The 26,476-nt window shown below is 41.8% G+C and overlaps 4 protein-coding genes and 1 long non-coding RNA gene across 6 annotated transcripts; 4 read left to right on the top strand and 1 right to left on the bottom strand.

The window, feature by feature from the left end:
• The first annotated feature begins 9,282 nt into the window (after positions 1-9,282).
• Positions 9,283-14,933, top strand: LOC115679932 (diacylglycerol kinase 5-like). Of its 2 annotated transcripts, none has more exons than XM_056315252.1 (13): positions 9,283-9,711; positions 10,233-10,441; positions 10,530-10,652; positions 10,766-10,894; positions 11,191-11,276; positions 11,522-11,645; positions 12,476-12,524; positions 12,654-12,736; positions 12,946-13,013; positions 13,539-13,613; positions 13,917-14,004; positions 14,138-14,254; positions 14,400-14,933. In XM_056315252.1, the coding sequence occupies exons 2-13, from the start codon at positions 10,244-10,246 to the stop codon at positions 14,715-14,717; spliced, it is 1,458 nt and encodes a 485-aa protein (XP_056171227.1). In that variant the 5' UTR covers positions 9,283-9,711; positions 10,233-10,243; the 3' UTR covers positions 14,718-14,933. The 2 variants fall into 2 exon arrangements, with proteins under 2 accessions (XP_056171227.1, XP_030459512.1); XM_030603652.2 differs by having other exon boundaries at positions 9,283-9,747.
• A 268-nt stretch (positions 14,934-15,201) lies between these two features.
• LOC130139057 (uncharacterized) lies at positions 15,202-18,205 on the bottom strand. The gene is made up of 3 exons (XR_008817309.1): positions 17,917-18,205; positions 16,947-17,773; positions 15,202-16,356 (listed from the first exon to the last, which is right to left on the bottom strand). It is a non-coding gene; the product is annotated as an uncharacterized LOC130139057 (long non-coding RNA).
• Positions 18,206-18,214: 9 nt separating this feature from the next.
• Positions 18,215-18,823, top strand: LOC115679938 (uncharacterized). The gene has a single exon (XM_030603660.2). It carries the CDS (start codon positions 18,230-18,232, stop codon positions 18,686-18,688), a length of 459 nt encoding a protein of 152 aa, XP_030459520.1. The 5' UTR covers positions 18,215-18,229; the 3' UTR covers positions 18,689-18,823.
• A 2,923-nt stretch (positions 18,824-21,746) lies between these two features.
• On the top strand, positions 21,747-22,245 carry LOC115679941 (uncharacterized). The gene has a single exon (XM_030603662.2). The coding sequence runs from the start codon at positions 21,832-21,834 to the stop codon at positions 22,117-22,119; it is 288 nt and encodes a 95-aa protein (XP_030459522.1). The 5' UTR covers positions 21,747-21,831; the 3' UTR covers positions 22,120-22,245.
• A 2,251-nt stretch (positions 22,246-24,496) lies between these two features.
• On the top strand, positions 24,497-25,044 carry LOC115679942 (uncharacterized). Its single transcript, XM_030603664.2, has one exon. It carries the CDS (start codon positions 24,660-24,662, stop codon positions 24,942-24,944), a length of 285 nt encoding a protein of 94 aa, XP_030459524.1. The 5' UTR covers positions 24,497-24,659; the 3' UTR covers positions 24,945-25,044.
• The last annotated feature ends 1,432 nt before the right edge of the window (positions 25,045-26,476 follow it).

The following is a 26,476-nucleotide window of genomic DNA, read 5'->3' as shown; positions in this document are numbered from 1 at the left end:
GCCGGAGGTCTAATCAGCATATAGAGTCAGCATGTACACTTCAAAACGACGTAGTTTAGCTTATTTCCCCCCAAATAAGAATCCTAAATCCCCAAATTAAAAGAGAAGGCCAAATTGAAAACCATAACCGGCGGCAATTCTTCCTATTTCGGTTTGCCCCCCAAATTAAGTGTTCAAGCTTTCAAATGGAAGGTAAGAGCTTCAGCAGCGACTCAACTTCCTTTCAACGAAGCGAAGAAGGAGGTGAGTGTAATTGTTATTATGGATTACCGAGTCCAAGAAGAATATCTTGGACTCGTTTAAGTCTCGGGAGAAGATTTCATGGATGCGCCAAGTATAGAGAAGGTTCAAAGTGCAAATATTTCAAATGGGTCGATGCAAAATTCTCCGATCGAGCGACAGAGGTGATCTTGGAGCTACTTGAAAGATGGCATCAACCTCCACTTACATTAACGGACGAGTTAGATGATATGGACTCTATGCAAGCAGAAATGAAGGGTTTAGCATCTCTGGTCAACCATTTGAAGAAGGAAGTTTCAAGGATGAAAAGAGAAAGAAAGTGTTATCGAGTGTTGATTATATTGTTGTTGTCTTGTTTGGTCTTATTTTATGCTCAAATGTAAAGTGAGTGTTGAGAAGAAATATCTCAGTCTACCATAATTGTGAAGATCAGTGGATTATGTACTTGTATTGTGTAATTTGTCCGTATATTTTGGTTGTAAGTTTGTTGCAATTTTTGTTTGTATGCAATCTATGGTGGAAATGGAAGGTTGGAATTCATCAGTTGTGAGCACTTACAAGTTTCCTTGATTAGTTGTGTATTGTTAATCTTGGTTTGCTGCAGTGGCTTACTGGTAAAGTTTTGTTGGTCTGCTGCAATATTTATTGCAAACACTGGTCGAAATAAGGAGTGAACAAGTTGTTGAGTAATCATTTCAATGCCATAAGTTGTAACTAGTGATCGTATGAGTGCTAATTTTTTCTGAAAGTGATCACTTAAGTGTCAATCATGGCTCAAAAGTGATCACTTGTACTGCACAACTTTAAAAAAATGGTTTAGTTGGTTTCACTTTTTTTTTCTACTTGTAATGCACCACAACATACTAAATACATTATGCTCGGCTATCAATGCACTTGGCTACTCTCGTCCACGATCCTCGAGCTTGTCCCCCGTGCACTAGCACAATGCAAGCCATTAGACACATATATATGCAAACATTGGACAATGCAAGGAACTGGTGCATCTTGTGCTGGTGCGCACCAGTATTTGCTGGTGCAAGAACATGTTTTAGCAACAAAAAAAAAAAAAGAAAGAACATGATGTGCTTGCACCAGCACACTCGACCACGAGAATAACTAACACCACTAACACCAACACCACCAGCGCCACACTCGACCAGCAAAACCACCAACGCCACTCTTGACCACCAGCACTACTCTCGGCCACTAGCACCAGCACCAACACCACCAGCACCATACTCGGCCACCAAAACCACCAGCGCCACTCTTGACCACCATCACCACTCTTAGCCACCAGCACTACCAGCACTAGCATCACTCAGCCACCAGCACCACCAAGCTGCTGGTGCAGTCTTACGCTTGCTGGTGCCAAGATGCACCAACACCCTTAACTGCACCAGCTGCATCTTATACTTGTACTAGTACACACAATTGCTAGCATCCACAAATGCACCAGCACATACAACTTCCACCGGCAACAAAACAATATCAGTCTCATCACAACCTTGCACCAGCAGCACAACATAACAACCATTCGCATACCAGCCAAAACCAAGACAAAAAATGAGAACTGACAAAAACATTGTTACCATTAACATTGAACTGATTCTTTACACCTAACATATGAAAACAACCCAAACAAAAACAATGGCAGCAACCCGCAAAAAAAATAATGGCAGCAACTTCCATCAGTTAATTTGGACAACAGCCCCAGTTCCTTTCCTTTTACACTTTTAACTTGATTCATAATCCTTGCACTCTTTCTAGCTGGACGTACAGGTTCTTTAACCGACCTTCCTATCACATATACCTTCTTCTTAACGGCAGCCATTTTCTTTCTACCACGTGTCATGTGATGGGAGCTATCCGTAGGGTCACTGTTGGTACCAGGTTCAATCGGTTTAGACAGAACCGGTACTTGGTTCTTTGTTGGTGACTATTTTGGAGCTGTAACCGATGTCTTCTTCTTTGGAGCACTCTTCTTTGGCTTTGGCACAGCCCTTGACTCTTTAGTTCGGCCACCTTGAGAGATAAGCACCTCCGAACTTCTCCCAGGCTACAACAAAATAACCATATAATCACCAATATATTAAATATGAATACCACAATATAAATTAAATGAACAAATCCTACAAAACTTACATTCAAAATAGTCATTCCAGTACGTTCGTCTGTATAAAGGCCATAACCATATTGCTTTATCCTTTTCCCAAGAACTCCTCTTGTTCGCTGCGGTGCCTCAGTTTCAGCAACTTTTATGGGAGCAACTTGTGCAACCTGTGTAACCTCTGCAACCTGTGCAGTTCGTCGTCTTCTTACCTAAGAAAGACATAAAAAGAATTAAATTTGAGACCATAAATAACACAAAAAAGCACAACCATGTATAACTTACAGGATAATTTTTTCTTGTTTGTTCAACAGTCGATTCAGTGGTTGTGGCTGCTATCCTGCTTGGAGTAGTCCCTGCACCTAACCCCACAATAGGGCCTTCAGTTGGCCCTTTAGCTGGCCCTGCACTTGATCGTACATGAGGCCCTTCTGTTGCCCCTTCAGCTGGCCTTACAGGAGTCCTTTTTATTGGCCCTACATCAGCCGATGCAGCCTGTTGTTCCTAATGTTGCTTCTTCAACGCACATCCTTTTTTATTGTGCCCTTCATTGTAGCAATAGGAGCACCTCATCTTTGCTCTCGTCCTGGTTATCCTCTGACTTGAGATCTCCCTTTCCTGCATCTTTCGTTTCCTGCTAGGCCTTCCTATTTGCTTCTTTAGTGGCAAAGGTATAGGAGTTTCATGATTCGTTGGCTCCCAGAATTTACTACTTCTGATAGGCTGCATCATGAATTGGTATGAAGCAAGGTATGTGCTTTTCATGTACCAACCAACTAGGTAATTCTCTGGATTTTGTCGCTTCATTTGGATGACACAAATGGCATGGGCACAAGGAATTCCAGTTAGTTGCCACGCTCGACATGAACATTTTCTTTTCTCTAGGTGGACGACATACTTATCATTATTGTTTGTTATCTCATAGCCATCGTCTCCATTCCAAATTAGATGGCAGAACCTACTAGCAACCAGGTTCTCATCCAATCTCTTCGCAATCCTAGGACCACATTTTTTGGTCTATTTTGTAGCCTAATCTCTTTGTTTATGCAGCCTGGTCATGACCATAACGCGAATGTCTTCAAGCATGCTGATGATTGGTTTGCACCTCGCCTCTATTATTCTGCCATTAAAAGCTTCACTAAGGTTATTGTCAATGATATCACACTTGAATTTTTCGCTAAAAAAGGCCTTACACCAATGCTTAGCTTCTATGTGGAAGAGTGCTTCCAAACCTTCCTTTGTCAGTTGCAACAACCGCTGTTTGGCCAATCTAAAATCAGCCATGTTGGCGTTCTTTGCTATTTGCCAAAATTGCTTCTGCAGCTTATCTCCTTTGCAGTTCTTTGCCCAGTTTGGGTATATGTGCCTCGCACACATTCTATGCTCGGCATATGGCATCAACTCAGCCAATGCAGGAACAAGTCCCTGCAAAAATTCAAACCAATAAATACAAGTAAGCAAAAATATGAGATTAAGTAATAAGAAAAAGCTAATAATTGAGAATGACATTACCTTTTGTTGATCGCTCATGAATGATCAACCTCCTCCATTGTCAATCTCTAGGTTAACCATTAAATTTTTTAGGAACCATGACCAGGTGTCTTTATTCTCCATCTTGACAACAGCCCAAGCTATTGAAAACATTTGATTATTGGCGTCTCTCCCTATAGTAGCCAACAACTCTCCCTTACATAATCCCTTAAAAAAACAATCATCCAATCCTACAACTCTTCTGCAACTAGCCCAAAACCCCCGTTTGCATGCATCAAAACATACATAAAATCTATCAAACTTTGGCCCATAGTCAGGCAGTGGCCTATCAACAGCCTTTACATATACTCGACTAAATGGATTTTGAAGTATGCATTCATAAACATAATCCCAAACCTGGGCATATTCTTCCTTGTACCGACCCATTAGTACTTTCATCACCCTTTGCTTCGCTCTTTTGCACTGATTTCTCGACACATTAACCCCCACCTGCTCCTTCACTAATTGCTGAAAATGAGGACTCTTGATCTCGAGCATCGCCTTGATAGTATTAAAGAATCGCCTCGACAACCATGCACGTGTTACTCTTTTATTGTCAAACATGATGGAACAACTATGATCCTCTTGGAAATACCTAATATGGAATGACCCCTTCCTACTCAGCACGCCATAGATTTTCCACGGACAATTAGATTGGGAACACTTACCTTTCACAAATTCCTTAGTATTTCTAATAAATTCAATGCTCCTTTGTTCAACAATGGAGTTCTTCACAATAGCTTCTTTAAATTGTTTGACATCATCAAATATCATGCCTACAGACAAAACAGGTTTATCGACAGTCGGATCGTAGCAAGGAAACTTACTTTTCCTTCTATGCGCAGGTACATCATCATCCAAAAGCTTATTCTCAGAACTACCACTCTCATTACCACCACTCTCATTACCATCACTTTCAGCCTCATCACTACCTCGACAACCAGCTCCTTCATCTCTATTTACTGGCTCAGATTCACACGTTTCTTCATCACTTGCAAAATTCACATTTGCTAAAACTTCATCATCTTCGTCACTCGTTTGAGCAACTTCCCAATCTACTCTAATCAACTCTTTATCAACTAATGTAGACTCATCCCTCTCCTCCCTCACTTGCCACTCATGTTGCCCTTCGTCTAATGTAGACTCATCCCCAACTTGATTACTCACTTGAATGCGATCTCCTACTTCTCCTATTTCAGTGTTCTCATCGTTTTCATCATCTCCATCATCCTCATCATCACTATAATACTCAACATACACCTTAGCTTCCTCGCCGTGAAGATAATAGTAAATGATATCTTTAATACCATTATCATCACTAAAGTATCTCAAACCATCCTTCAACTCCTTCACAGGAACACAATAATGCAATTTTTGCACTTTACATGGTAAATAATACACTATATCCCTCACGAATTCAATGTATGATGGCTTCTTAGCATCGACGAAGATTGCACCTTCATTTCCACCGGCATATTCCCACTCGTCAATGCCAATTACAAATTCCCCGCCATAGCAAACAATGATGGCCACAAGGTTCTCCCTCATGCTGACACTGCACTCAGGGAAAAAAAAACATTAGCTTTTGGGACCACATAGCAGAAAGGACAATAATTTTACATGGAGGTCCCCACAATCGCAAAAAATTGATTAAAGAATTGACTCCGCGGTTGTCGTTTTCTGGAATTAAACCAAGGTTGATTTAATTAATTCGGCCCCCACAATAGCACTTGATTAAACAAAGTGAGGTCCCCACAACAGAAATGAATCTGTTTACTTATACCAACTTTCCCTTCCCTATTACCAAGAACCATTTTCCCTCCAATCCGAACCCTAATTTTGCCCTCGTTGCCCCAATTTTGCAGTTGGAGCCTCAAGAGATAAGACAACTAACTTGAGTGATTGACGGCGAGACGACGACAATGAGCGAGCGACGGCGGGCAGGTGACGGCAACCGAGGGACGTCAGCAAGAATTGACTCCGCGGTTGTCATTTTCTGGAACGAAACCAACAAAGTTGATTTAATCAATTCGGTCCCCACTATAGCACCAAATTGATTAAACAAAGTGAGGTCCCCACAACTAGTACCAATTTTTCCTTATCTATTACCAAAAACCCTTTTCCCTCCAAGCCGAGCCCTAATTTTGCCCTATTTTTGCAATCGGCGCCTCAAGAGAGAAGATGACTAACTTGAATGATTGATGGCGAGACGACAGCAACGAGTGAACAATGGCGGGCAAGCGACGGTGACCGAGGGATGGCAGCAGACGGCGGCGAGCGAGCAAGCTTTGTTCGTGTGCAATAATAGGTAAAGGGTTGCCGACGTTCTACAACCTCGGCCGAGCGAGCGAAGTATCTCACGCATCCAGGACGTCATTTTGGCCATAGGCTCCAAACGACGTCATTTCGTTTGTTGGAGCCATGTTGGAAGAAAAACGACGTCGTTTCGTTTGTTGGAGCCACGTTGGACGGAAAAATGACGTCGTTTTTTATATCCATGTGGACTGTGTTTTAAAAAATATGCCATGTCACATTTTTCTTTTAATTGTAAATGCCACATGTAAATTTTGGTAGGAATTTCTCGCCATTGGCTATTAAGTGATTGTTTTTTCTCCGATTTGACACTTAAGTAATTTGGCAGAAACTTTTGACATTAAAGTGAGCGTCGTACACAAGTTTTGGCATTTGTAGTGTCATTGTTCCCAAAAATTGAGTAAAACACTACTCCAACAAGCAACTCGACAAAACCACGCTCAACCGTCAACGAATCGACTCCTAAGCGCTAACTAAGAAGCTCATTTATAACAAACGTTCGTCTTTCTTCGTTATGCGTAACTCGCACGCGAAACTTTGGAATTTCATTCCAAACAAACCATACTTTGAAATCGAGTTTTGTCAAGTGCCACCGCTCTACAATGCACTAGGCTACCATTTCCATAGGAATCGCAACTCAAAAACTTCTCAATTGAACCTCATAGTTCAAAATCTACACAACTCTCATTTTAGGACCTAACTTCCAAAATTACTCCGATTAGACGAATAATCAACTAGAATACTTACCCGGCATTGCAATACATATTTGATTTGGCTTATCGGGGTGTTTGGATCGTGAACGGGCAAAATTTTTCTCTCCTCTCGTTTTTCCCTCTTTCCTTCTTCACGTTCGCACATCTTCTTCTTTCTTCGTTTATTCCACCACTTCACGTCTTCTTCTTTTCCTTCTTCACGTTTTCAATGCACAATTTTGTTGATGAAGAAAGAAAATGGGCTAGGCTGACCCATTTATTACAATCTCATTATGATATATCGAATTATACAAAATTCGCCATTTTCTCTCTTATGCATTTTTACATTTAACTTGATATCAGAGCTACTCGATCTTGAAGTGCACTGGGTGCACTAGCACCCGGTACACAGCCAAGTGCGTATCTAAAGCTAATATTGTTTCTTGTCATTTTCCAATAAGTCTTAATATCCTCCAGTTAAGTTGATTTCAACATTTTTCATCTCGTAACATTGTTCGTATCGTCCAATAACCAACGTCATCTACAGAGCCCCGTTATCTGAGAAAGCTGAGTTACTATTTTATTAGCAAAGCTAGCCGCATCAACCGCTTGCTATTTCCCTTCGATTCTCGGCTTGGTCATTACGATGCTAGCTACACAGGTCATGTCATTTAGTAACTATTTTGAAAGCAAAGCTAGCCACATCGGTCGCTTGCTATTCCGACGCCAGCCGCATCAATTGCGTTCATCTAGTTACTTTTTTTAGTCAGCAAAGCCATATCGGCCACTTGCTGTTTTACTGCTGCTCATATCGAAGAACTGACACAACCACCAGACTTACCGCCCTTAGACGAGCCAGATCTTGAAATCTGTAGTCTAGGCATTTTTTGGATTTTTATTTTTATCTATTTTGAGGGAGGATGTTAGAGATAATTACGATAATTCTTTAGGATATTTTCCTATATTAGAGATAATTAAAATATTTCTGTTGGTTTTCTGTACCTCTCAAAATTGCGCGATATCTTATTTGATTGTGCATATCTTGATTGATATATATTACCTTTGATGGTCTCTTATAAAGTCTATAAATAGGCTAATATATTTTTCATTATGATATATCTAAATATATCGAAATATATTATAAGTGCGACCGGGTGTGACTAGTGCACTCGCACCCGGTGCACACCCAAGTGCCCATCCAAAGCTAATTTAGTTTCTTCTCTTTTTTTTCAATAAGTCCTAATATCCTCCATTGATTTCAATATTATTCATCTCGTCGATAGCCAATGTATTTTTGCCGCATAGTTTGCAGAGCCCTCTCATACAAGGAAGCATTTAGTCTTAGTCGAGTTGATGGTTGTGTTTCGATTTGACAACCGCAACGGCTGCAACACCCAGTTGAGCCTTTCACGGAGGTGGCTTTTCTTTTGATGCCAGCCACATAGACCGCATCGCTCAATAAGATGCTACGACACCAGCCATATATGCCGCGTCACTCAGTTACTGTTTCGCAAGCCAGCCCTATCGGCCATTTGCTATTTCCCTTCCAGTTCTCGACATTTCGCTTGTCTTTTCTAGAAGCCACACCGCCACCAGACTTGTCGCTCTCGGACCAGCAAGATCTCAAAAATTTGCCATAGACAACCGTCAAATGTCGCCTCATCCACCATATCTCAGCTGTTGGACACTATTCAGATTGGTATTCAAACTCAAGTTGACATCTTCAATGCACTATAGTTTGAGGGGATGTTAGAGATATTTAATATAATTCTAATGATTTTCTATAGCTCTCTTTGATTGTACGTATCTTGATTAATATGTTATCTTATTTAGTCATTTCATAAAATTTATAAATAGGTTGATGAAATCTCATTATGATATATCAAATTATACACAAATTCCTGATTTTCTCTCTTCTGCTTTTTTACATTTAACTTAAGGTAAATACTAATCATACACACTTGAGAAACAAGTTAAAAGACTATATTACCCAATTTCCCTACATAGATTAGGGCAGGCAATGGTGGATATGAATTGAGTCACATCACCAAGCACATCATTTTTGAATTTTCAATTGTTTCACCAAATTATCCTATTTTTTTCTCTCACCAAAGAAACAGCAAAATTACATTATTGTCCAATACCTATGGCCACACACAGCACACCACTAAACTAAACTCCCCCACCTAATATTTTTCAAAATTATTGCTTTCGCCATTATCCCCTTGACTTGAGCGCAAGATCGCACATATTGTTCTCTTGTGGCCCCTACCAAGTACCAACTTTTGCCATGTTTTGGATGCTGACAGGCAGACTGTCGGATTGCACATCTTCCCGCTCATAATTCGGAAGTTATCGTTACTTAACCGTGTTTAATGTTCATTTGAGTCGTACCATGCATTCGTATGACTTCAGTAATCCATAAAGACTTCGTCTTTGTGAATCCATGGCCATCAAATCAACGCGAGCCACGAGAGAGAAGCGAGGAAAGATCCCCAAAAAGCGTCCTCCTTTATCGAATCTGACAACGAACCTGCGCGTGAGGTGACAAAAAAATAGCGCGACGATCTCCTGCACATTTCATTGTCCTACGTTGCGGCTTCCCACCTTCACATTTCAAGCTATCGTAACTTCGGATTCGCACCTTCACGCTCTCCCTGCTCCGTGAAAGAATTCTCTCTGGGTTTCAGTCGACATCTCTAACGTTTCGATCAGACAGCAAAAGGAGCGTTTTTGCTTAGTGGGGGACGTTGCATCAACGAAGTGAATCTTGAATGATTCGGATATCCGAAGTCTCAGCGATCTGATTCGCCAAGAACCCATTTCCAGGTGATTCCCCGTACTTGTTAGAGTCTGAATTCCCAGGTATATTTCGTCTGTTAAAGAGCTGATTACAAAAGCTTTTCTTGTTGCTGAATTCCCGGCAGAAAAAAGTGTTAGCTTGTTTGGCTTTCCTTACGGTCGATGCGTAAATCGGATCAAATTAAAGGAATAGCGAACGGAGCGCAGAGTTCCTTTTGTTGATGGGTCCTGTTAGAATGTGGACTTTTGACCTCACTGAAGCCAAAAGGATGGACTTTTGAGCCATTTACATTTCTTTTGTTGGGGGGGTATTTCTGTGTTTTCATTGGTTGCTGTAGGGATTCTAATTGTGAATCTTAATGTCATGACCGATGAGGGTCTCCTTAATTCGAAGGACTTGACCTAGGATCTGCATCTGGCACGCTCTCTTTGTCGCTTTCCCCTCATTGATCAGCTCCCTTCAACATGGACCTACATGTGTTTATCTATACGCATGGTTTGTTATATTTGTTCCTTGTGTTCCGGTTTGATGCTATCATAATTGGCAGTCAAGGCAGCAATGGCACACCCAGACTCCGAAACCTCGTTCCTAGATAATTTCCGCATTCCCAGTTACCTAATTGCCCCCGATTCGGAGGCTAAGAATGATTCGATTGTACCTCAGTGTCCAGTTTTGGTGTTCATCAATTCGAAGAGTGGCGGTCAGCTGGGAGGTGACCTCCTCGTAACATATCGTTCTCTTCTTAATGAACACCAGGTACTTTCATTCACACTTCACATGCAATTGGTCATGCTTTTGCAATTCGCGCTTTGATTTAAATCACGAACAAAGCTTCCTCCTGCAGGTTTTTGATCTGGGAGAAGAGGCTCCAGACAAGGTTTTGCGCAGAATCTACTTAAATTTGGAAAAGCTGAGATCCGATGGGGATGACCTTGCCACTCAGATCCAGCAGAAATTGAAAATAATCGTTAGTATGATATACTTGAGGTCTTAACTTGCTTAATACATGTTATCAAACAGCCACATTCAGCTTATAATTTCAAGGATTTGAGTACTTGCTTACTCTTTTCTGCACACCAGGTAGCAGGTGGCGATGGGACGGCGGGTTGGCTTCTTGGAGTTGTCTGCGATCTCAAATTATCTCATCCTCCTGCAATTGCGACGGTGCCCTTGGGTACTGGAAACAACCTCCCTTTTTCATTTGGATGGGTAGGCACATATATATCTCTGCCTCATTGATTTGCCACAATTATAATCCATTAAGTTCTTAAATGTTTGTGTTAATGAGGCTGATCCTCTTGGCTAGTCTTCTTTCTTTCTGTTTTTCTCCTCTGCAATGTCAAATAGATTTCACGACTTTATTATTGAAGTTAAGCATGCCAAATTAACAACCAACGAGAAGTAGTTTACATCAATTCTCTTGATTAAACCAGGATAGTCACATGCAATGTCTAACTATAAGGTTGATGTATAAAAATAAAAGATTGACCTTGCTTTTGTCACAGGGTAAGAAGAATCCTGGGACTGATGGTTCATCAGTTGTGTCGTTCCTCAAGCAAGTGATTCTGGCAAAGGAGATGAAAATCGACAGGTACTAAATGCCATGCTGGAATTGCTGCTGATCAATCTGAATCAGTTACAAGTATTACTACGCATACAGCTGCTGCTGAGTGAGCCATGAAATCAGTGTATCAGAATGATCTTGAACTGAATAGCAATTTTGGATGCATTGTGTGGCCCTTTTTGGGAACAGGGGTTCTAGTGATGATGAATTGTCTTTCACCTTTTTTTGGTTCATTGCCGTCGTTAAATATCAAACTGCGTCTTGCAATTCAGCTGGCATATTTTGATGAGGATGAGAGCTCCCAAAGAAGGTTCCTGTGATCCCATTGCACCCCTTGAACTACCGCATTCTCTGCATGCTTTCCAACGTGTTTCTTCAACAGATGAACTGAACATGGTAACTTATCCGTGTCTTGGGCACCACCTCTCTATGTTTTTAATTCTTCAAGCCTACTCTATCGAGAATGTATCTTCTTGGAAAGCAAGGTGGTTCTTTGTCTAGTATTCTTAATTAGAACTTTCTACTCTGGCAAGCACTTTTAGGATCAAGATAGCCTATATTGTTTCGGAGTCAACTAAATGCTAATGCCAAAATTCTTTTGGCATGCAAAGATACTGCACCTGTGTGCAGCCTATGAGCACTTCTAAAGACGAGCTTGATCATACTGCAGATAATAAAAAGGAGCTATCCTATAGGACCTTGGGCCAATGAAACTATTCAGGGAATTGGAAAAAGGGAGGAAAGCTTGTTTCATAGTAATATATACTTCTGAAAGAAGCTAATTTTAGATAAAGCTTTTGCATGGCTTTTGGAACTCAATGCAACAACTGGTTGTCAAGAAAAGAATTATAGAACTTTTTAGTCAAGTAGTAACTTCTCCATACCATCCCATCTTGTTGTTCCTTTTCTAATCTATCATTTACATGAAAAAAATACTTAATTTTCGTGAATGGATTCAACTTGTAACAGGTGCCTAAATATATAATCAATTTGTCATGTGATATATCATCTCGTCTTTAGCTCAAAGTGGACAAGGACCCGGAAAAATCTTAAGTAGCTATTGGGCATTCCCAGCAAAAAGCTCACAATCTATCCATGGTGGAAGATTACCAGAATCTAAAATCTATGTGGAAATCTGCATCTTTTTTGTTTTTGCATTTTCTCTGATTACTGTAAATTACTCGGTAATGCTCTTTTCCTTGTAACAACTTGGAACCACTTCTCAGGAAGGTTACCACACATTTCGTGGGGGATTCTGGAATTACTTTAGCATGGGTAAGATCTTATAGTTTTTCCAGTATCTTTTTTCTTCCTTTCTTTTGCTCCAGATGATAATGTGGATGCTTGATTTTTGCCCTTAACACTTTTTCGATCCAAGAGAAACTTAAGAAGCACTTTCTACAGGCATGGATGCTCAAATATCGTATGCATTTCATTCAGAGAGGAAGATGCATCCTGAAAAATTCAAAAATCAGTTGATTAATCAGGTACTTTTGCTGTCTTCATCACTTACTAGGATGGATTTTGGAGAAGTTGGAAGGATTGATGCTTTTGTTTGTTGCTTGAATTTAATGGAAAATGCATATAAAATGGTCTTACTGTATATTACTGTGATAAAATCTGCTTTTCTTTTCCCTGTCAGTGCACATAATCATACAGAGATTGGTCACTCTGACTTCTCTAGTTTCATTTGCAGAGTACTTATGCAAAGCTTGGGTTTACTCAAGGATGGTTCTTTGCTTCTCTTGTTCATCCTTCTTCACGGTAAATATATAGATGCATTGATCTTTTCTGTGTTTCAGTGCAATGCATGTCTCTACTGGTGACTTTTTGGTCATCAGCTGTTTCAGAGTAGTTGCAAGTGGTTTATAACTTTGGATAAAAGATAGTCCAGTGAGACTTGGCTTCAAAATGAAATTGTATATCTCCATGGGTATCCTACTTTTCAAGATACTTTAGGCTTTTGAATCTTCCAGTGAGATCTTTTGGTTAAGAGAAATTTCTCCTGCTAGGCTCTACATTATAAGGAAGGTGACCAAATCATTTGGATTGTTGTCCAGATAAATTAGGAAGATTGTCATTGCTGAGATTGGATAGTTTTTTTTCGCATTGGCCATAGCCTATAGGAATCTGTAGGTTAATCAGTTCAGAAATTTTGTCTCTTTGATAGGCTCAATAGTAGCTTCTAATCGTCACAATTCTTTTCTTTTCCCATCTTCCGGATAGAAACTCTGGTTACGGTCAGCTCTTTGTTGTTGTTGTGAAAGTAGCATAACCTTTTCAATACAGGAATATAGCTCAGCTTGCAAAAGTGAAGATTATGAAAAGACATGGTCAATGGCAAGATCTCCACATACCACACAGGTAAGCTCGCCTCTTCGTGATTGAATCAACTGAGCCACAGTTTATGTAGCAACAAAAATGAAATTCAGCGTGTCTAGGCATTCATTCGGAGACTTGTCCTATCAATTTATTCCTTGAACGTATGCATTCCTTTTTTCACATCTCCATGCATTATGAAGTTCTTGGTAAGCGTGGATGCTCATGACAATGAGTTTGTCCATCATTTAACTGTGACTAATTAGTTATTTCCTATTTCTGGTTGTACATAATGGATATATTTGATCCTGCACTAAAGACTGACACTTCTTGTACTTTCTTCTTCAGCATTAGGTCAATTGTTTGTCTCAACTTGCCCAGCTTTTCTGGTGGACTGAATCCATGGGGGACGCCAAACAGCATAAAACGGAGCGATGTTAGTACTGACTTGCTCGATTTGTGTCATTGGCAGAGTGAAAGAACTATAGTTGTCTCTTTAAACCAAAAGTAATTGGAAAAGCTACCTTTGCAATTGCTATAACCTATTCTAATTAAACCATTATATGCAGAGGGACTTGACCCCACCTTATGTCGATGATGGTCTCCTCGAGGTCGTCGGTTTTAGAGATGCCTGGCACGGTCTTGTATTGCTTGCTCCACATGGGCATGGGACTCGTCTTGCTCAGGTAAAATCTGAAGCTGGGATTTTGCGTTCTTTCTGGATGAGTCTTGAAATTAGCAACTCTCTTTGACTAGAATCTAAGATTTATGGTGTTGCTGTTGGATAAAAAGGAAATGCGTCCTTCAATAATTCTTCCCATTTTGTACTAGGCACACCGCATCAGGTTCGAGTTTCACAAAGGCACGGCCGATCATACATACATGAGGATTGACGGGGAACCGTGGAAGCAACCGCTACCCCTGGACGATGACACTGTTGTGGTGGAAATTTCTCACCTTGGTCAGGTGAACATGCTCGCCACCCACGATTGCCGGGCCAAGAGTGTCCATGATCCATCCACACCGAGCCACCACGACGACGAGGACGATGACAGTGGTGAAGAAGATTCAGGGGAGGAGTTCAGGAAGTTCGGGGCGGCCGAAACTTTCAAACTCCCAGATGAGCTTGACATTAGCCGTCTTAGTTGATATCTCTAGTTTCCTTCTCCTTGATTCTTTGTCTAACTACCGCTCATGGGAATAAACGACCTTTGGTTATTCATCTCATTGTTCATACATATGCAACTGGAGACCTTTTGACACCTTATTGCTGCCTCAAGTTTGCGATTAACATGTTGCAGACATCCGTATTGACAGTGTCCATATTTTCTTCTCTCCATAAATTATCCCGTTAGTTTCCAATCATATGGTCTATAAATTTAGAAGGCCTTTACTATCTCTCAGTCATTTGGCCTTTACATGTGTGATCTTTCAAAGTAGAGTTTCTCTAGCCGACTCGTGTGGTGTTCTGATGCCGATTTTCTTTGAATTCTCTTTGCTGTATCAAGTAATGTCATTATCATTTTGTTGGAGCTTCGTTTCATGAAGAACGCCTCATTTTGAGATCATGTTTGTATCTATGTACTCGATCAAAGTTAAGCTGGCAAAACCGACCATGGCCGAAAATCAGATCTATATACGGCACAAGTTTCATTGCACTTGCAGATGATAATTACAGGAGCCTAACTATTACTAAATACGGGAGAGGCTACATGAAGAAAACCATGTTCAAAATAAAGCTTAAATCAGATGAGGACCCCAGCACATAAGGTGCATGACCTTGTCAGCCTTCTCGGCCTCCCTGAGCCGGCGGCTTTCGTCCATCATGGCAGCCGTCTTCGCGGCATCTCTGCTGCCAGAAACCCATCTGAACTGAGAAGGCTTGCCGGCCGATGATTCCGTGTTGCTTGTCGCTTGGGACGGCTTGATTCCAAAAGGCATGGTCTTCGAGCTCCGAGGATGGTCCTTTATTAGCCCCTGGACGGCCCTCATGCACACTCTGCTCATGTACCTTAAGCTCATCCCGCGGTCGACCGAAGAAACTGACCGAAGATCAAGAAGGTCGCGTGGTCCTATGAAACGTACGTTGCGTCTAGTTGCTGTCTGTGAACAGATATATACGTGGCACTGAATGCCCCATGATTTGCCCACTCCGTGTCCGCAAGCGAACAGGAATATAATAGTGGTTTTCTTCCACTGATTTAGGCGCTGCTGGATTTAGTAAACAAAAGAAAAGTCGTTCCCAGCACTGAGCCAGCGGACCCCCACCACCCCAGGTTTCCGGATTCTCCTCCCATGCAAAACCATTTGCTCTCAGAATGCAAACGCCGACAAGTTTTGGGCTCGCCGCTTGTTTCAACGTCACGTCACCAGTCAGTATCACCGCTCACCATCCAAATAAAGAACTCCCACCGCTCTGATCTTCTCCATCCAATAATCATCACTTCACTTCCACGCACCATCAGAAACGCGCCACCGAACCGAATCAAATCCTAAGATGAGGTCGACGAGCAGAACGTGGGTCGTGGCGGCCAGCGTCGCCGCCGTGGAGGCCCTCAAGGACCAAGGACTCTGCCGGTGGAACTACACCCTCCGGTCGATCCACCAGCGTGCCAAGAATCGGGCCATGTCCTCGTTCTCTCAGGCCAACAACAGCAAGAAACGATCTCCTCGGTCGTCGTCCGCGGCAGTCTCGAGGAGGCTAGCCGGAGAAGCGGAGGCGAAGTCGGAACGGTCGATGCGGAAGGTCCTGTACTTGAGCACTTGGGGTCCGTGTTGAGGTTGTTGTCTGAATAGCAGTAGATTAGATCGAGAAGGAAGTCGAAGTTCGTTGCTGAGAATGGATGTAAATTGTCAATACATGCTGAAATTACAACAGACAATATATATTACGTGAAAAGACTTTTCCATCTGCACCGTGGCTTATTCACTCTGTTCCTAATACTTGTCATACACCAATTTTAAATGGACTTCACATGATCAATGACTTTAATTGACCCGGCTTATGTCGTATAAATACGGATCCATTTTCCTATCGTAAGCTAACATTTGATATGCGAGAAAAAATCGGAGGTTGTTAACGGATAAATATGTATTTGAAATTGATGTGTAATATGCATTGTACAGATATTCATTTACCATATTGCAAATGTCTCTTGTGATCAACGGTGCTAAAGGAAGTACCTTTTTCTAGTGAATCTAATGTAAGTAACCTAGGCAAGGTGACGTAGCATTTGATGTGTAATTAGGATCTATTTGGTGATTTGCTCTATTTGATGGTTTGTGAGCGCCACTCAGTAATTGACATGGCAAGCATTGGATTGACACGTACATGCTGACATGGATTTAGATGAACAGAATAAAAAAATCTCCATCCACCTCACTTTTACTCCTCCATCTCCGTCCACCTTGAGCGTAACCTCCGCCCCTCCCTCTGCAATCACCACTAGCGGAGTTGCTGGCACAGCGTCCAAGGCGACCACTGTCGGGCGTGTCCAACCCTCTCCATCTTCTTTGTGGTCGACGTTCCTTTCCTTAACTTTGTTGCCACAGATGAATTTGGATTCATGGGACGGAGTTGCGGATTTGGAAGTCGACCACCGTCGCCTTCAGCCATGGACGAGCCGCTATCTCTAGAGCCATGGTTACAAATCCGGAAGTCCTGCCAAGGCCATGGACAAGCTGGTATGGCCAAATCTGAAGGGAATCTGGAAGCTCGACGTTGGCGATAGAGGTCGCGGCGGGGATGGAGTGGTCCAAATCTGAAGACATTTGGACGCTCGCCGTCAGATCTTGACCTTCAGGTGTGGAAGTTCGATGTCGGGATCTCAACCTCGCTGGTCGCTGTCATAGACAAACCTTTCCCATGCTCGGAGAAAACGAAGACAAACAAGAGCTTCAAGCCTCACTTTTTCCTTCTCTTTTTTTTCTTTTTGTGTTTTGTTTTCAAGTTGCATTGTCCGAAACAAGCATCACAGGACTTGAAGAGTAGCCTTCAGATCTGAGCTTGGCCAAACCATTAGATGTTGAGCTATCGTGCTCGCGGTCATGGCTCCAGATCTGGAACTTATGGCCTCAAGCTCCACATCTGGAGCCATGGCCGCGAGCAACGATGGCTTGTTTCGCGCCGGCAACCGTGGACGGCCAGGTCTCAAGAGCCGGCCAAAAAGACACCGGAACGTGGCGCCGATGGTCAGGGACAATGCCTAGGTTCGGAGAAAGAAGTGGGTGAAGGATGAAGTAGAGAAAACTTAGACTTTTATTTACTTTAATTCAACTCAGCAAACACATATCTGTCAATTATTGAACATGAATAAACAACGCCCTCAAGCAAACTCTGCTCATGTACCTTAAGCTCATCACACGGTCGACCGAAGACACTGACCGAAGATCAAGAAGGTTGCGTGGTCTTATGAAACGCACGTTGCATCTTAGTTGCTATCTGTGAACAGATATATACATGTACTGGAATGCCCCATGATTTGCCCATTCCGTGTCCCCAAGCGAACAGGAGTATAATAGTGGTTTTCTTCCTCTGATTCAGGGGCTGCTGGATTTAGTAAACTAAAGAAAAGTCGTTCGCAGCACTAGGCCAGCGGACCCCCACCACCCCAGGTTTTCGGATTCTCCTCCTACTCAAAACCATTTGCTCTCAGTTGCAAATGGCGACAAATTTTGGGCTCGCCCCTTGTTTCAACGTCACGTCACCAGTCAGTGGCACCACTCACCATCCATATAAAGAACTCCCACCCGCTCTCATCTTCTCCATCCAATCATCACTTCAGTTCAACACACCATCAGAAGCACAAGATCGAACGGCATCAAGTCTGAAGATGAGCTCGACGAGCAGAGCGTGGGTCGTCGCCGCCAGCGTGGCCGCCGTGGAGGCCCTCAAGGACCAAGGATTCTGCCGCTGGAACTACACCCTCCGCTCCATCCACCAGCGCGCCAAGAATCGGGCCGTGTCCTCGTTTTCTGAGGCCAGCAGCAGCAAGAAGCGATCTCCTCAGTCGTCGACCGCTGCGGCGGCTTCGAGGAGGCTAGCGGGAGATGCGGAGGCGAGGCGGTCGGAGGAGTCGATGAGGAAGGTCCTGTACTTGAGCTCTTGGGGTCCCAATTGAGGTTCTCCGAATAAGTAGATTAGGTCGAGAAGGAAACCGAAGTTGGTTGCTTAGAATGGATGTAAATTATAAATACATGCTGCAATTACAGCAGACAATATATATTACGTGAAAGGACTTTCCCATTTGCACTTATTCACTCGTTCCTAATACTTGTCATACACTTATTTTCATCGGGGTTCACATGATCTAACAACTTTTCTTCTTCCTTCCTTTTCATCTTCGTGCTCTTTTCTCCTCTCTTCCTTGCCTTTTGTCATTCCTGTCGACGATCCTTAGTCCTGTCGATTTTTTTGCTCTGAGCTAATTCCGGTGGCATGCGTTTTTGTCGGTTTCATTAACTACGTTTGAGGTCTCGACGGAGAGGGTTGTATCAGGGAAGCCTGCACCCTGAAAACCGTTAGAATCTCAGGGGGTTCATCTTCCTTAAACTTTTCAATGTCCGTATCGAAAAGCTGACGCATAGTCCTTTTAGCGAATAATTCAAGCAAAACCTTGTTTAGAGAGAAAAATCTCGAAATTCAATATTGATGATAATAATGTTCTGTCTTCAAAACAAACCCTAAACACCCTTTTATAGGGGTTAAACCTAATTACAATAGGAAACCTAATCATAATAGGAAAGTTACCTAATCTGAATTGGAAACCTAATCATAATAGGAAATCTAATCATAATAGGAAAGTTAATAAGCATCAAGTAGCAAAATTACAAAAACGACCCTTAAAATTAACTCATAAAAAAATACTAAAATAATAGAAAAAAAACCATCTAATCGCATCACCGTTTCGCTTTCCGTTTGGACTTCTGTTTGTCCAATCGGTCCAGAAACGCACCATTAATAAATTCCGCATCGAAAGCTCTCCACCATAGTGAGACCACAAGCTCTCGAAGTACATAGTAGATTGAGGATTTTGAGCAAACGAGAAGCAGTTGCATCGATCGAAGATTTCTTGAATAATGTTGAGCAACACCCGAAGCTTCATCATCTCTATAGTTGTTTTTCTTAGTAAATGGAAATTCTGGGGAATAAGAGGATCGAAAGCTCCATCTATAGTTGTTTTTCCTAGTAAACGGAAATTCTAGTGAATGATCGGCGTGGGGATTCCTTGAATAAACTCGAGGTGTTTGGCAGTATTGGAGTTTACTAAAATTTAAGTCCTAAATTTGTCATGAAAATGTAATCGAGTCCTCAAATTTTCGAAAAGTGTAAACATATCCTAAAATTTGTCATAGAAGTACGATTGAGTCCTAAAACTTTAAAAAATGTGCAATCAAATTTTTGAAAATTGTCAAGTTTGTGTAATCAAATATTTCCATTAACTCCGTCCAACTCGACAAACGGAAAATGCCAATAATTTTTAAGACTCAATTGACCAACTTAACAAATTTTAGAACTCAATTACATTTTCATAATAAGTTTTAGAATTTTTAATGCATTTATCCCTACTTTATTTTATCTCTTTCTGTGCGTACGAGGGTGAGTTTGTAGGTTCCCCCCCCGCCCCCCGCCATGGCACTACTGACGCGCCGCTGGTTTAGAGAGAGATATATGAAGGAGACGGTGTGTTGTGGAGATAGCGGCATTTAATGATGAACATGTCCTCGTAAATCACCTGATACCATTCCTCTGTCCTCCGCCATTATTCCATGCATGTAAGCGCTAAAACTGATATTAACTCTGTTCGAAGCTACTTCTGATTTTTGACCTTTTCTTCTGCTTTTTATGTTTGGTCCTTGTTGTTGCGTCTCTTGTGGTCTGCTATGATACTCTGTTTTTGTTTTGGGCGTTCGCCTTTGTGTCAGTTGTAGTCAAAGACAATTCAACGCCTACTTCCCGCGCTCCTTCGCCCAGGTCCAGCCTTGTCTTCCGGACATCTCCGAGCTCCTTCGCTTTGTGAGGACCTCCGCGAGCGCGAGTCGGTCCTTGAGCACAAGCTCGTACAAGAGACGGCGTGGCTCGTTTCGGGTGCTCGAGGGCATAATCTGTTCCAAGAATGCTGAGATTGCCAAGTCGATGACGCAGATTGAAGAACTCCAAGTGTCAAACAAGAGGATGGGACGCGTGCGGGAGATGTCTAGAGCTAGGTTGGAGGAAGAGAAGACGATGACTCCAGAGCAAAGGGGGAGAGAGAGAAGAGAGTCTAAGCCCTAGTGGGTTGGAAATGGGTTCACTTTAGAATCATTTAGATCTATTTATTTTTAGGCTTTAATTTTAAAATCCATTATAATTAGGCCTTTCAAAATTTGAAGTAATCCATGTGTGATCCATTCCAACAAATTCTGGTTATATATTGCTTTACCACCCATTCTGACGTCTAATTAAAGCCATCGAAAAAACTTGAGGTCAAAAAAAAAAAGGGAAAGCCCTAAATCAAGGAGATTTCTTGGACCGAACATACTCCAAAATGAAGTCCTCGTGAACAAAGAGATTTTCCCACAAAGGACCAGAAAAACAAGAGTTGAAAGATTGAGAAACAAGAGTACATTTAAAAAAAGATTTGAGAATAACCTAGTCATCATCGACCACAACCTTCCTATTTAAGAAGATGGAGGTGGAAAGTTTGATTTCCCAACTCTCTACTTTTTTAGGGCGATTAGAAGTAGAGACGTTTACTTTCAGACGTAAGTTTTAACTTTCATGTTCCATAAAAAGATAAAGTAAAAATTTGAAAGTAAATTGAAAGTTAAAATATAACAAATAAAACAACAATGATCATGGCCGATGAGAATCCCAAGAAAGAAATTGTCACGTTTAACTCCTTCAGTTTGGTGAAGCTGAGTCAGGTACGGCGAACAGGAATACGATGGTGGTTTTCTTCCTCTGATTCAGGCGCTGCTGAATTTAGTAAAGAAAGAAAAAGATAAGGTCATTCCGAGCACTAAGCCAGCGGACCCCCAACGACCCCAGTTTCGGGATCCTCCTTTCTCCACTCAAAACCATTTGCGCTCAGGATGCAAATCACGACAAATTTTGGGCTCGCCCCTTGTTTCACCGTCACCTCACCCCATTGGCATCACCACCACTCACCATCCCTATATAAAGAAGTCCCACCCGCTCTCATCTTTCTCCATCCCAATCATCATCAATTTCACTCCCATAACACCATCAGAAGCACAAGATCGAACGGAATCAGGTCTGAAGATGAGCTCGACGAGCAGAGCGTGGGTCATCGCCGCCAGCGTCGCCACCGTGGAGGCCCTCAAGGACCAAGGATTCTGCCGCTGGAACTACACCCTACGGTCGATCCACCAGCGCGCCAAGAATCAGGCCAGGTCCTCGTTTTCTCAGGCCAACAGCAGCAAGAAGCGATCTCCTCAGTCGCCGGCCGCCGCGGCGGTTTCGAGGAGGCTAGCGGGAGAGGCGGAGGTGAGGCAGTCGGAGGAGTCGATGAGGAAGGTCCTCTACTTGAGCTCTTGGGGTCCCTACTGAGGCTCTCTGAATAAGTAGAGTAGATCGAGAAGGAAATCGAAGTTGGTTGCTGAGAATGGATGTAAACTGTAAATACATGCTGAAATTACAGCAGACAATATATATTACTTGAAAGGACTTTCCCCATTCGCACCGTGGCTTATTCACCCTGTTCCTAATACTTGTCATACGCCTATTTTAAATTGGTTTCACATGACCAACGACTTTGATTAACTCGATTTGTGCCGCGTAATTATGGGTTCATTGCCCTGTCATATGCGAACAATAGATATGCGAGAAAAATATCGGACTTTTACTAGGTTATTAACGGATAAATTTGTGTTTGAAATTGATGTACAACATGTAGTGTACAGAGATTCATTTACTAAACTATTTTGCAGATGTCTCTGGTGCTAAAGGAGGTACTTATTTCTACTGAATCTAATGTAAGTATGATCAAGGACTATTGTACACAAACCGAGTCCGCCGGAGATGGAGATAGGTCTTTCGTGCGAGGATATGTAGCAAGGGTTCAAAGAAAATTATATTTTATGGGACTCAGTATAAAGGTAACCTGTTTGGAAATTCTTTGATTTGCAGAAAGATGAGGTTCAGCACTGATGGTGTTACAATATTGAAACTTTTAAAATAAATGAAAGTGCTTCCACACCATTTTATATGTTATTAGGGCAGAATGTCCCGAGCAATTTTACGTTTTTAGGTCAAAGTTCAACCTATACATGAGAGAAAGTGTTGGAATATTTAAGTATCAGTAGCAAGAAATCCTCTGAAATAGAGATGATGATGACCTGTTTAAATATTTAAACGAATTGAACATAAATACAATATTATCCAATCCTTTTAAAATGGGAATATGTGAAAAAAATAAGCAACCTTTAGTAATAGACAATGGTAAGATTTGATTGGTTAATCAAGAGTCCGGTAAAAAAGGATACTCAAAGGGCACGGGTGAATCGACAACTACATCACGCGGTTATTGACAACGAGTAGAGAATGATTGACAAGTACCGTGGCTTAGTGACAAAGCTTGTGAGTGGTCAATCGTCATAAATTTTAAGAAAAATGACACAAATGGTCCAATGAACTTTGAATTAATGTGCAACGTCGTCCATAAATTTTTAATTTATTTAATGTGGTCTTTGAATTTTTTGTACCTATTTATTTTGGGCCATGTAAAATATTTAATATTGTATATGAACTTTTTGTACATATTCAATTTAGTCCTTGGGTTATATAAAAATGTTCGACGTTGTCCCTAAATTTGAATTAATGGAAAGATAATATTGGATATCTTTATATAGTTTAGAGACTACATTATACAAAGTAAAATTTCAAGGATGACATTGTACATTAAGTGAAAGTTTAAGGACTTTTTGTATAATTATCCCTCAATTTTACTAAGTGGTGGGCATGGAGAATATTGAGTATTGAATAGGAATGCCCAATGGTGGCACCAATACCAAGTGATAGTTATCTCGATGAGCTAGAAGATTGTAATTGCTTGTGGACAAGAACCGTGTAGTGGTGGCCATAGTGGAGCAATAATCGCTTACGTGTCGCTGTCGCCCTGTAAATTATAAATACTTGCATGTGTGTATTGCATATGGAGGCCCTTTATAAACTTGACATCAAATCGATGAAATTTAACTTTCCATCTACTTTGTTCACCGTATTTTTGCTTTTTCTAGTACTTCAAACTCTAGAATTTATTTTGCATCCATTTTCAATTTTAACCTTAGTAAAATTTTCATTATCACAAAAAACCAAAATTAACCTTTGGTTAAAGATATTCCACTTTCTAGTTGAAACTCCCACTTTTCGATGAAACACAAAGGGACAATGACACAAACGGTCTCTGAATTTTAGCTCAATGTGCAATATAGTCTCTGAACTTTTAATTTGTTTAATGTCATCCCTTGATTTATAGTACATGTTCAATGTAGTCCCTAAACTTGAATTAATGTAAGAATACATTGAACATTTTCATATAGTTCATGGACTACATTGAACAAATTAACAAATTAAAAGTTCAGGGACCACGTTACATATTTAGCCAAAGTTCAGGAACTATTTATGTCATTTTTCTCAAACACGAATATGGCATTTTCTTTCTTTTAATGGATTTCTTTCCCGGGTTTAGATAAACTGCATTCTCTGTTCTTACTTATTTTTCTTTGGATTTTGCTTCTCGTCTTTCTTTTTGTTTTTCCTAATGAAGCGCACGTTGCATGTAGTTGCTATTTGGGTGCGGATGTATGTACATGTGTACCGAGGACACCATGATTTGGCCCATTCCGTGTCCGAACGTGAGCAGGACATGGCCCCGCCGCCCCCACTCAAAACCATTTGCACCCGGAACGCAAACCGCGACGAATTTGGGGGCCTCGCCTCTTGTTTCATCGTCGCCTTTACCGATCAGTATCGCCATCCCCTCTATAAAGAGTTCCCACCCGCTCTCGTCCTCTTCATCCCCATCGTCATCAACTTCACTTCCACAACACCATCAGAAACGCGCCACCGAACCGATTCAGAGTCGTAAGATGAGCTCAACGAGCAGAGCGTGGGTGGTGGCGGCCAGCGTCGCCGCCGTGGAGGCCCTCAAGGACCAAGGATTCTGCCGCTGGAACTACACCCTCCGCTCCATCCACCAACAAGCCAAGAATCGGGCCAAGTCCTCGTTTTCTCAGGCCAACAGCAGCAAGAAGCGATCACCTCAGTCGTCGGCGGCGGTGGCTTCGAGGAGGCTAGCGGGAGACGTGGAGGCGAGGAGGACGGAGGAATCGATGCGGAAGGTCCTCTACTTAAGCACTTGGGGTCCGTATTGAGGTTGTTCTCTGAGTAGCAGTAGATTAGATCGAGAAGGAAATCCAAGTTCGTTGCTGAGAATGATGTAAACTGTAATTGTACGCTGAAATTACAGCAAGGCAATATATATTACGTGAAAGGACTTTTTTCCATCTTTTTAGCAAAAAAAAAGGACGTTTTCCCATTTGCACTATGACTTATTTACTCGTGTGTAACAACGTGATTCATCGACACTTTGATCGACCCGGTTCGACTAGAGACGGAGGGACGACTGACCTGTTCATGCGCGAAAGAAATGGCTTTCTGTCGAGGGTGAGGAAAGCAATGAAGCATACGTAGATTTGATTTGAATCGTGTATAAGATATAGAAGTTTGGTCACTAAAGTTTGTAAATGTGCCATGAGAGTGGAAAAGAAGTAAGCGGTAAGGACGAAGGATGTTTGGCTTAAGGAGAATCATGCTTTTGCACCAGAGTTAAATCATAAGGGGAACTATTTTCACCCTAATTTTGGATGAAACCATACTTTTTTTTTTAATTTAAAGTGACAAAAACATAGTTATGTTATCAATATTAAATCATAATACATTAACCATTCGGGGTTGCCCCATGGTCACCATTCCCATGTGGGAATGCGGAGGTCGGAAGGGGGATTCTGGGTTTCCCAAGTGGGTCTAGTAAGTGCCTGCCCCCGATCCTCAAAAAAGAAAAAGAAAAAAGGAGGTGCTCCACAAGGTCAAAAAAAATCATGAGATATCAAAATTCTCTAATTCCAGATTTAGATCAAATGAGATTTAGTCCGTGCATGTAAGCGCTAAAACTGATATCACCTCTATTTGAAGTTGCTTCTGATTTTGCGCTTGTTCTTCTGCTTTTTATGTTTGGTCTTTGTTGTTTCGTCTCTGGAGGTATTAATCTAGTATACTCTTTTTTTTGGCATTTGCCTTTGTGCCGGTTGTAGTTGGAGACGATACGGCGCCTATTTCCTGGGCTCCTTTGCCCAAGTCTATCCCTGTTCGCCGGACATCTCTGAGCTCCTCCACTTCGTCAAAAATCTCCGCGAGCGCGAGTTGTTCCTCAACCACAAGCTTGTACGAGAGACGGCGTCCCTCGTCATGGTGCTCGAGGGCGTGATCTGCTCCAAGAATGCTGAGATTGTCCAGTCGGTGAAGCGGATCTAAGAACTCAAAACATCAAACGAGAGGCTGAGACGCGAGCTAGAGGCATCCAGAGCTAGGTTGGAGGAAGAGAAGATGTAACGACCCGATCCGAAGAAGGCGGGAATTGGTTGCTAGGGCTAGAGAGCTCGGACAAGGAGCGGCTCCTAGCAAGTTTAAAGGATAGTGAATTTGGCAAAAATGAACCAAATTGCATGCCGAACATATATATGAGAAAACTAGAATTAACTCACGGAAATACCTTTTGACGTAACGACAGGTTTTACTTTTGAACTTTGAAGTTAAGCGTGCTCAAACTAGAGCACTACTATGATGTATAATTTTCTAGGAAAATGCCTACATGTATGCCAAAAGATAAAACCATGAGACTCAATAT

The sequence above is a fragment of the Syzygium oleosum genome, unplaced genomic scaffold (assembly GCF_021117445.2).
Source record: "Syzygium oleosum isolate NSW1041296 unplaced genomic scaffold, Sole_v2.1 Sole_v2.10, whole genome shotgun sequence".
NCBI classification, from domain to species: domain Eukaryota; kingdom Viridiplantae; phylum Streptophyta; class Magnoliopsida; order Myrtales; family Myrtaceae; genus Syzygium; species Syzygium oleosum.
The sequence above is the reverse complement of the archived record's forward strand: the minus strand, read 5'-3'. Positions and strand labels throughout refer to the sequence as shown.